The sequence below is a fragment of the Nansenia antarctica genome, assembly GCF_963989245.1.
Source record: "Nansenia antarctica genome assembly, chromosome: 7".
NCBI classification, from domain to species: domain Eukaryota; kingdom Metazoa; phylum Chordata; class Actinopteri; order Argentiniformes; family Microstomatidae; genus Nansenia; species Nansenia antarctica.
Genome location: NC_137677.1, coordinates 54,057,911 through 54,069,863, shown reverse-complemented (window position 1 = coordinate 54,069,863; position 11,953 = coordinate 54,057,911). Strand labels below are relative to the sequence as shown.

The 11,953-nt window shown below is 40.4% G+C and overlaps 1 protein-coding gene across 1 annotated transcript; it reads right to left on the bottom strand.

Annotated features, from left to right (window-relative positions):
• Positions 1 to 4,063: 4,063 nt before the first annotated feature.
• Positions 4,064 to 11,471, bottom strand: slc15a1a (solute carrier family 15 member 1a; the record flags this gene model as incomplete). The annotated part of the gene is made up of 21 exons (XM_080536922.1): positions 4,064 to 4,282; positions 4,484 to 4,591; positions 4,917 to 5,054; positions 5,145 to 5,256; positions 5,702 to 5,748; positions 5,869 to 6,009; positions 6,210 to 6,329; positions 6,513 to 6,594; positions 6,823 to 6,911; positions 6,998 to 7,030; positions 7,117 to 7,161; positions 7,319 to 7,408; positions 7,510 to 7,596; positions 7,733 to 7,815; positions 7,947 to 8,030; positions 8,173 to 8,263; positions 8,440 to 8,539; positions 8,668 to 8,787; positions 8,947 to 9,088; positions 9,236 to 9,317; positions 11,430 to 11,471. 21 exons carry the CDS (start codon positions 11,469 to 11,471, stop codon positions 4,064 to 4,066), a joined length of 2,055 nt encoding a protein of 684 aa, XP_080393048.1.
• Positions 11,472 to 11,953: the final 482 nt, after the last annotated feature.

Here is an 11,953-nt window from a genome sequence, read left to right as displayed (position 1 = left end):
AGCGTCCAACGGGAGCTAGCCATAGCCGCACCAACGTATCGCGAGACCTTGGGACGCCGGTTGCCAGAGACAGTGAGAGAGATACACCCGAGATACACCCGAGATACACCCGAGATACACCCGCCTCCACTGTCCTGCGTCCCGGGTAGCTGTGTGCGTGGGCCCCGACTCCCCCCCCTGCATCTCCCGTCGATCATCCCAGGACCACTGGCGGACTCAGGGGGGGCACCCACAACCGCCCCTCCTGGTGCCCCCACGGTTGAAAAACGTCTCGCTTAAAAAGGGGCGTGGACATTACGGGAGGGGAAAGTACCCGGATGCGTTGCTCTGATGAATCGCGCACTTGTCTATGACTGGGGAGGGGGCACTTACACCGAACTCGCAATTATTTATCTTTTTATAAATTATAGCCTAAATATAACCGTTAGTTTTGTACCTGTGTGGATGACTTCCAGTAAATATAGCCTATATTTTAAAAATGTGCGCAAAATATTGTAAAGGTCTCTTCATTGTCCGAATAATTTGGTGCCCCCCCATTGGCTGGTGCCCCAGGGCATTCACCCGATGCAATATATGGATAATCCGGGCTTGAGTACAGGGCAGGCTAGCTAGACATTAACAGTGAGTACAGGGCAGGCTAGCTAGACATTAATAATATCACTCATATCACAAGCCCATAGACTTTGACAAGTAGCTAACACAGGCTTACCTTGCTTGTGTCATGCGTGTTGGTCCTTCTCATACCGAAGTTACACTGGCCTGACACACTTCTGGCTTCTGGAGCTGTCTCAATTTGATTGTGGCGTCATCATAATGTCCTCTCGATTATGACGTCATCCTGCATGTTTTCTGAACATTCTGATATCAGGAGCTCTGTCACGCCAAATCCTGGCAGGGCCATCAACGATTCAGGAGCGAATTACGTGTGAAATTAGCATGCTAGCAGGTGTTTTCATATAAAATGTTATATATTATAGCTGACTAGTGAGCCTGCATCAACCTTAATGCTATTCAAGTGCAAGAAGATTACAATTGTCCATTCGTTTTTTTATTTTTATTTTTTTTACCATTTTCTTTCTTTTTTTTAAACAATGATAATAATACAAATAATAATATTAAAAAGCCCAATATCTATTCATCTCTCATTCTGATCATTAAAGCATTAAAGCCCTCGAAAATAATATGATATCATCAAAATATCATGATCAAAATGCAGGGTTCCCACGGGTCCTTGAAGTCCTTGAAAGTTTGTGAAAAATATTTTTGTTTTGTTTTAGAGAGGGAGAGAGAGGGGAATACAATCTAAACTTGTTAACGTAATGTTAGTAAATATGCTACGTTACGCTGTCTGCATGTTTCTCCTGCTATCTGAGTCGCACCACGCACGCGCCTCAAGAACATTCCGGTGCAGGTTAAGTGGCAGCAAGCAGCTGTAGCTATGCCTGGCAAATGTACATTTCAGGATGTGTGGCTCACTAAAGATATTTACAAGCAATGGATTATTAAAGATTCACTAAACCTACATATGGCCCGATGCAAAGCCTGCGGCAAATCGATCAAACTTGATGGGCGAAGCTGACTGCGCATGCGCAAGTTCAATGCCGGTACGGGTCCTCCACCAGGTAACATGTAGAAGGGAATAAAACAACCATACTAGTTACTACGGTCAATTAGTTAGATAGATTATACCGTCATATGTTATATTGCTGTTAGCTAACGTTACTATCAGTAGGCCTATGTCTTAATCAGTTATCCCACCGAATCCCACCAGTGATGCGCAGCTACATTACCGTTAGTCACCAGTCAGAGTGATGCGCAGCTACATTACCGTTAGTCCAGTCAGAGTGATGCGCAGCTACATTACCGTTAGTCCAGTCAGAGTGATGCGCAGCTACATTACCGTACCAGTCAGAGTGATGCGCAGCTACATTACCGTTAGTCTGCCTCATTTGCGGCAAGAGGACGGTGACTGCGTTTACATGCGCAGTGCGCACCATAATTCCGATTACGGTCAATATTAGGTTTGTAATATTCCGAATAAGGTGTTTACATGACTCTTGCCCAATCGTAATATTGAGCATATTGGTGCATGTAAACGCAGTCAGTGAAGTTTACATTTCGTGAAATAGTGACAGAAGTTTCATGACTAGTGGAAGGATCTCCCCTAACGTTACTCCCTTTGAGCAGCGCTGTTTCGAGTACAGCTTGACCTACAAATGAAGTTACATTGTTGTTACCATATGTTGCCTGGTTTTATTACAATTACGTTTTTAGTAAAATTGACAGCTCAGTGTGAACAAAAGTAACTGCACTAATTGCATACAGTCGTGTTTTCAGTTTCCAATCTCCTGATATGACAGTTTTAGCTTGGCCCCTAGTGGCTGTCATAGTGCATGCCTTATCAGATTCATGTTGACTGGTGTGAACCTGTGTATAGCTATGGTGCTAGCAGATGCCATTTGGGAGCTCCTCACACCTGACCTTCCGGGAAACACAGACACATCCACAAATGACATGACACACCGCAGGCGAGCAGGTGGGAGGACTGGAGCAGCCGTAACCATGGATGAAGACATGCCTATTACGATGAATAAAACCTGTTCCTTTCAAACAACACAAACAAGCAGCAGTTCATCAACATGCTCAGTGGTCACCTACAGTAGAACTGTCAGACGTACCATGCTTCAGAATAAAAGTCTGAAAACTAACATTTCAGAATAAAAGTCCGAAAACTAAAATTTCAGAATAAAAGTCCGAAAACTAAAATTTCAGAATAAAAGTCCGAAAACTAACATTTCAGAATAAAAGTCCGAACAATTAAATTTCAGAATAAAAGTCTGGAAATTTTAATTTCTGAATAAAAGTCAGAAAAATAAAATTTCTGAATAAAAGTCAGAAAAATTAAATTTCAGAATAAAATGGTGGAGTATTGGTTCAGCACATCCCATGGACACGTGGATTCACATACAAGGACATCTGCAAGCTGTACAGCGAGTATGTCACAAGGAAGTATGGAGAGGCAGTTGTTGTGTTCGACGGTTATCAGGGCACATCCACAAAAGATCCACACATCCACAATTTCTGCTGTTTCCCTAGTTATAAACTACATTGTGATCTCTCTGGATAAGAAACAGCATTGTGCAGTCTAGGTCTCTGCTGTTTACCATTCACATAAATAATGTTGGTTTGTCCTTGAACCATTGTAAACAACATCTTTATGCTGATGATACTGTTCTCTACCCTCTATTCAAAAATCAATTGACTAAGTGTATGTTTTCTGTAGATCCCATAATATTATTTACAATGATATGCATATTTGTACCCTGAAGGGAGCCTAAAATGATCAAGTCCCTCACTTTATGTACCTGGGCATTTGGATTGATGATAAGTTGTCCTTTGAAATGCATGTTGCAAAATTAATCAAGAATTTGAGCGTTAACATTTGTTTTTTTTGTATTTAAGTCCTGTTTCACCTTTGAGAATGGAAAGAATATTGTCCTGGCAACAATCCTGTCTGTCCTCGACTATGGTGACACAATGTACATTACTCTACGTATCATTTCTAGGAATAGTTTCCACACCCACCATTGTCTTTTGTATCAATCTGTGGACTGGAATTATTTGACTTATCATTAGATTTTATTTGTATATAAAACAAATGAAACAAAAATGTTACCTCACATCATTGCTTTTATGACAACCTTGTGGTGATCAGAGACTTTTGATTAATTCATGTATGTAGCATTTCATTGGGTTGTATATTTAAAGTGTTGTTTTGTAATCATATTTGTATTATAGACAGGGCACACATGTGTCTAAAGGTTAAATAAAAATATATGTGGTGGCTCTGCATATCTTTTCTAAACCCACACTTGGCACAGGTATGTTAAACACATCAAAATGACAACATAATACAATTGGTATTTCTCTTTGCTTACATGTACACGTGTACAAGTACAAGTACGATTACGATTACATGCACACGCGCACACACACACACACACACACACACACACACACACACACACACACACACACACACACACACACACACACACACTGTTTACATTTTGGTCATTTTCATTTCATCCTCATCATGTTGCTCAATGGAGTCTTTCTTTTCCATCTTGAGTTCCTCTCTCTCAGGTTGTTCATTATCATCTTTTTTCTTGAACTGGGCCTCAATCTGTGCAGGGTCTATGTAGGTATAAAAGTGGGCCATGATGGAGAAGATAACACACACGGCCATAAGGAGGCAGGCGAAGAGGATGAATTCTGCCCACTATCAGAGAGAAGAACACAAAGGTGTGACAAACATCTCAAATATTTATCTCCACAGATCTGGCCATAAAGTACACACACTCTCTGATTGGTCGACACTCAAACATTTACAAAAAACATGACTCTTTCTTGGGTTAGGGTTAGAATGAAAGAATGTCCCTGGGATGACATTTAGTGTGGGAGAGTTGTCTGTGCACTGTACCTGTTCTGGGATCTGTGCAATCTCAGCAACAATCAGCACAATAAAGTTGCCAACAGCCACAGTGAGTAGCCAGCCTGCTTGCAGCACTGCCTTCATGTTACTAGGTGCCTTGGGAAAAATATTATAAATAACGTTGTGAACTACATAAGAAGTAGCCTATGATCATCATAATTGAGGGGGTCTCTTGACCCATCACTCAACAACTCAAATGTTAAGATATCATTTGTATGTACGTACAGTATATTCCTCACTTGTTATGCAAGTGTTATGGCCCACTAGGACTATACAGAAAAATGGATGCACTCACTGCAATGTAAGTCGCTTTGGATAAAAGCATCTGGTAAATGGCATATATTATGCAATATTAGAGCAAAGGTTCCACACAGAGACTACCAAATGACCGCCTAGTTTCTAGCAAGGGTGTGGCCTTTACCTGTGAGTAGGAGAACGCCAGACCAGTCACAGAGAATACCACCTCACCACAAGTAATGAGGAAGTACTGTGGGATCTGCCAGGCCATGTGAAAGGAGTTGGGCTGGATGTCTTCAGTCGCAGAAATTGAGTCTGCACACTATGCAAAAGAGACACGAAGCAAATCTGTGATCTACTGGAGAGGATTATGAGATTTTGAATTACATATAGGAGCTGGAGTGAAACTTACAGTTGAATCCCAGATGAAAGAGCTTGGTATGAGGATAGTGTAAGAGCTTCCGGATCCAAATTCTCTGGAGTATGCACAGCTTTGAACACCATCTGAGATGGTGAAGGTGGTTCTGATAATGAGAAGAAAAAAGTTGATTAGATGTGTTTGTAATGGTCAATCTTATAACAAATAATGTAGGGGATAGAGCTACTCTTCAACAGGAAGTATAAGCAGATATAATATTCATTGTCAAGTAGAACCCTTACTGTCCATGTGGAATCAGAGAGTAGTTGGAATACATGTTGGACTCAATGCTTCTAACGTCGACTGCATCCGTTGACACATTCAGTGTTGTGTCCATCCCATTAACAAATCTGGAAATAAAATGAAAGTTGATTTTCTTTTACCATGAAATGCGACAGCTTACCACACTTAAAATGTGGTGTAAAATCTCCATTGAAGATGCATTTTAGTCTAGGATTAGGCTTAAGTCTTGTCTGTGAAACCGGGCCCATTAGGTTGTAATTTAAATTGTCTTACGGAATGGCAATCAGCCATTAGGAAGTTTATCTTACCTGATTGAATTGGCGCCTTGCTGTGGCTTTGCAGTTACATCATTAGTCTGAAATAGAGGATAAAAACAAATAAATGTAGGTTCAATGCTCATGATGATGTTACATGTATGCTAAATCAAAGTGGCATTTATATCAATAGGGGGGTGTAACAACATCTGTGTACTTACCACGACCCAGTGCTCTGGTGGAGTTAAAGGAATTAGAAGCGTTTGACGCTTTTCTTTAGCCAGGAAAATCTGCCGAGATACTCCAGTGCCCAATAAAACTAAGATGGATTCTTCTTCAAATGTATAATAATCATCACTAGCCTGAAAAAGAAATGGATGAGATGAGTGAGCACAGTTCCTTAATAAGGTATGAAGGTATAAAAATGATACTAAAACATACCTTGCTCCATTTGAGTGTCCAGAGTCAAAAGCTTTCAAGACATGTTGTCCACATCTTTACAGTTGGTTTTTAGCTAGTTATTATAAATGTTTGGAGTGTGGAGCCCACCAGGAAATCTTACCGTGGCCCCTGCCAGCTCAAATGGATCAATTTGGGGTAAGGTTACAGTAATGGGGACATTTCCCATGTTCAGTATCTTCAACTGGCTCTGGGTGGATGATGGAAAGGTTGGCAAGGTTTTCTGAAAAAAAAGGCACAAGTTACAGCATATATTTGCAAATATGATTATTGTGTGTTGCATCACATACAGAGTGTAGGCATTTGGATTTCAGAAGATCAACATAGGATACTCTGCATTTTGCATGTTCTCGTGATCTAGGTTTTCTTTAGTGCTTTATTGCAGTCACTTCCTGCACACACTTACATCAACCTGGATCTGTACCAGACCTGCAGCAACAAAGGCCAAGGCTGCCAAAAACATCCCCACGGTCATTCTTTTCAAAGGACTGTCAAGGAGAAATTCATTGTTAGATTTCCAAGCATTTGTATGGTTATAGACTACTTCTGCTATCTCTCATGCCTCTCATATGCCATCAATAAGACAATATCATTATTCATGTGGTACTGGAATAGATTTACTTTAGGAAGAGTGGAGTATTGTTCAATGTATCCCCTCAATCTATAGGTCTGTTGCTATACCCAAATAGCTGAAATTTATTTGAAGCAGAACTTACGTGAAGTTTAGGCCACATTTCTCTATCAGTGGGTACACCAAACTCTCTATAATAGGTACCAGCGTCAGGATCAAGATAGGGTTGACCATCTGTCAAAAAGAAGGTTCCTAAGGTAAGGAGTGTGTTGGGCCAATGACATAAAACAGTGAGGAACTCTGAATTTCCTCTGACTTACCTGCATTTGATCAGGCTGCAAAACAAGGATTCCCTGGACAGAGAGAAGGCTCGTTAAGAACATGAACAAAATGTGGAAATAGCCTACTGACTTTCTAAAGTGTTTTTTGGCCAACTTACAAAGTTGCCATCCATGGTGGTGGCCTGGAAAGTCCATCTAGAGCCCTGTGAAGGAGCACAGTACTGTATTTCTGGGCCAAAATGACCTAAGATACAATGTTTTTTTGTTTACTATGAACATGGTGTTCCATTTATTATTTATACAACATGACATTGTAGTACACAAACATAGTTTTCTTATGTGTCTACAGTATATTATTACCTTTTGGTCAAATAGTGTCCAGAACATTGGAAGGGGGATGTACAGAAAGAGGACCTTCAACACCATTTTGATCTGAGCAATGAGAAGTTTCTAAAAGGGCAATAAAAGAGACAGAGAATATGAAGTGTTGCTTGCATATTTGAAACAGAACATGTCATATTATGTAGAGATACAGTGTGCGATAGACACACGTCATATTTTTCTTCAGCCCAGTCCATCCAGTGCTCTCTCTTGGGGAACTTGCTGCTCCTATGACTGAAGCGGTTCTTTGTTGCAAACTGTAGAGAGCAGACACAGAGACATCACAGAGACATCTTTTCAGAAACACCAGATTTGCCGTACAGTTGATTTCTCAACATATCATTTGTTATGTTGTTGTTGATTGCTGATGCGGGTATTGTCTAGCATACTTACCCAAATACATTTACACACGTCCCCCATGATGTTTCCCTGGGGTTCGGCCTTATAGTACATACCACTGCCGACGATGAACACCACTGTAACAAACAGCAAAACAGTGCCATCAAACTACATACTCCCTATGTGACATTTGAATAATACTGCCAGCATCATGGGACAAGGCTGGCATATCACAGAATGATGGAGAAGACTTCAGCTATAAACTAACCAAGAGCAACCACCATGAGTGCGGCTGGGACACCGAAGGCCAGAGGGTAACACTGCTGCTGACTGTAGATGCCACAATTCTGGGCTGGAGACACACAGGAGGGTCACCTCTGTCATTAATCCATAGCTTGGTTATGCATAACAAATATTGTTCTTCTTATGTGGTAAGACAGACAGGTATCTGTGTTTCAGATATTGAAATCTGCCCCTCCAGCTGCTCAATATACCTCTGAGAATAGGTGTGATGATGGTAGACAGGAGACTCCCAGCATTAATGCACAGGTAAAAGACAGAGAAGAATGTGCTCCTCTGTTTCTCCTGCAAAAAAAAAGAAGAAGAATGCATTAGCTGTTCAGAAATGTTATCATACTAAATTAAAACTCAAGTGTTTTCTACACTTCATTATGAGGTTTAGTGGCCGATATTTCCAAGATACACACATACTACGAGGTGGTGATACAGTAGTTTTGTGAATACGGACGTATTCTGCTAACCTGGTGGTCTTGGAACTGGTCTCCTCCAAAGGCAGCCACACAGGGTTTGATCCCTCCTGTTCCCAGGGCAATGAGGAACAGACCCACCATGGATAGCGCACTGATTGAGAAGGGAACACAACTCTGTGAGGCTTTTCTTAAGCATTCTCATACATCATGTGTGTGAGCAACTCTCTGAATTAAAAAAAGTTCTTGAAGTTGAAAACATAAAGTAGGAGGACCACTCACACATGGAAGGTCATATTGTCTGGTGTCCCATCTCTGTCTGTGTCAGTGATGTCATGAACAGCGCTGACCGCCATCACAACCTGGCCAATCGCATAGACAATGGACAGGTAGATTATGGTCCTGCAAGAAGGAAAAGTCAAGAAGTTACCAGTGCCGTGTTTGTGTTGTATGATGGTTGTATCATATAGCATACAGCAGTAAGTAATAGTAAACATTGATTCCTGGATTCCTGTGCTGTACTTTCATACACTTGTTTTAGAGCTCTAGACAGCCACTTACTTAAACTTGCCCAGCCATGAGTCAGCCACAACCGCCCCCAGTATGGGTGTCAGGTAGCAGAGAGCCACAAAGGCATGGTAAATGGAGGTGGACAGGTCATCGTCCCACCCCAGGAAGTGACTGAAGTACAGCACCAGCACGGCTGTGGAGAGGTGAGGATTGGGGGGGGGGGGCTCCTCAGGTTAGGTATTCAGCACATATTCAGCACATTGTAGCAGCACACTGTAGCAGTACTGTTGAATATAGTCTTAAAGTGTTAGTGTCAGATAGAAATGTAATATATTCTCACCACGCATGCCATAGTAGGAGAACCTCTCGCAGAACTCATTTACAACAATGAAGAATATGCTGATGGGATAGCCACAAATGTCCTGGTGGATTATGCATTCAAAGATTAGCAAAACACAGTAATAAGCGTATTCATGTATGCCAACATCTTGTTTGTAATCATGTATGAATGGTCAAGATGAAATAATGATGATCTTATTGCCGGTGCATAGTTATTTGCAGAGTTAAGTCAAAAGACTATGAAAATGCATGGCTATGATATTGAAAATATACATACAGTGCCCTGTGTTACTTCTTTTGACACTATAATCTAAAAGTTTAGTCAAACAATTACTATGTGGTTAAAGTATAGATTCTCAGCTTTTATTTTATGGTATTTCTGTACATATTGATTTCACCATTTAGAAATAACAAACATTTTTATACATAGTCCCCCTAAATGAAGCACTCTGTTTAGTATTTGGTTGACAATCCTTTGCATACAATAACTGCCTGAAGTCTGTGACGCATTGACCCCACCAGACATAGTTTCAAGTTTCAAGTTTATTGTTACGCCACATTACACAAGTGTAACAGAGTAAAATTCTTAGGCTTTGGTTCCTGACATTGCATTGCAGCACAAGACATAGGGCATTATATATAGTTCAAGCATAATTAAAGATTTTAAAAAAGATTTTAAAAAAGATTTTTAAAAAGAGTTTTAAAAAGATTTTTAAAAAGATTTTTTAAAAAGATTTTTAAAAATCTTTTTAAAAAGTATTAGTAGTACAGGGCATAGTGACAAAGTGACAAAGGCATAGTAAAGTGTAAAAAATAATAGGCATAATACAAGATTATACTTTTTTCCTAAAATCCTATCATAAGGATGTTCAATTGGATTTTGAATATGAAGATTGACTTTTCCAGTTAAGAACTTGGAACATTGGAAGCGGTCCAATGAATTTGGTAGGCATTTGCTTGTACTCGAGCAGACAATATTATGTTCCTGTACACTTATACGTTCTGCTTCTGTTGTCAGCAGCTACATCATCAATTAAGACAAGTTAGACAGTTCTAGTGGCAGCAACCATAACCTCCCCCTCCAGCATGCTTCACGGATGAGGTGGTATGCTGTAAATCTCGGGCAGATACTCATTTCTCCAAACTTTCCTCTTACAATCACTCTGGTACATGATAATATTCGTCTTATCTCTCCAGAAGAGCTTTTTTCCCCAGACCCCTGCAGGCGTTTTAGGTACTTTTTAGCTAACTGTAACCTGACCATCTTTTTTGAGGATAATTAGTGGTTTGCACATTGAAATTAAGCCTCTGTAGTTTGGCTGGTGAAGTATTCTGCAGATGGTAGTCCCTGACACATTCATGCCTACCTGCTGGAGAGTGTTCCTGATCTGTCAGTTGTTTTGGGGTGTTTCTTAATTATGGTGAGCATTCTTTGGACATTCACTATAGAAGTCTTCCTTGGCCTACCAGGTATTTGCGATTGCTGCGCTCACCAGTACTTTCTTTCTTTTTAATGATGTTCCAAATTTGTTACGTCTAAAGCTTTAGCTATATGTTTTTGATAGATTCTGATATTTCAGCCTCATAATGGCTTCCTTGCTTTTCATTGACGACTCTTTGGTCATCATGTTGACAGACACTAAAGGCAGATTCCAAAGGCAAACGCAAAGTGTATCAATACTAGACATTGACAGCTCTCTTATGCCTGCACAAATTATGTGACGGAGCACAACTGTATAACCAGAAACACCTGTCATGCCAATTGTAGCGTTACTTTTGTTGAGAAAAAATAGGGGGACTATGTATAAAAAGTGCTGTCATTTTTAAATATTAAAACCAATATGTACGCAAATAAACAATTCCAACTTTTGGAGTATACTGTAGAGCCAAGAGAACAAAAAATGCTTCACTGAGCCATTGCTTACACAGGGAACTGTATGTTCTAGTCAGTTGTGCATACTCAGTGCTGTATGTGTTAAATCAACTTGGTGCCCTTCATCTAATGTAGCATTGTTTGCGTTTTTAGTGCATCAAATGGATATGGTACACCAGTCTTACCTTATTGCCTTTCCTAACATCATCCTTGCCTTTTTGAACAGCTTCCTTATCTTCTGTTTAAATAAACAGAACCAATCACCAATATTAAAGGGATAGCAGTTAACCCAAATTAGAAAATCACTTATTTGGTTCCTTACCTTGAAAGGAGTCAATTGACAGGGACAGGCTCCATTCCACATGTTGGTTCTTTTTTATCTGGGCACTGTCACTAACCACTAACTGTTTTTTTCATTTTCAATCAAAAAACGTATTGAAGTCACTAACACTTTGTGGTTCGTGACAGTGCCTAGATAAACAGAACAGAAGTGTTGATGTTTGTACATGCTCATAGACCCCGTTCAAGGTAAGGAAACTATCCCTTTAAAGCAGGGAATTTACTGAAATCTGAACAATGCAGTGCTGTAACAATGTAATTTAGTTATTGAATAAGTGGATATGCATTTTTCTCTCTGTCTCACCTGTCATGATGGCAGTGTACAGAGACTGCTCCTTGTCCTCTCACGTTTAATATCCTTCCAAGGTCTAGGGCTTGGAGGTTTGGACTTGGTGTTTACATAGCGGTTGTTATTCGCCCCTTGGTGGACTGTGTCCTGGTTTATGGTGTCTTCTGTGGGAATACTGTACGTGGGGTAGTTGGAAGTGTCAGCTGTGTCTGGACGTA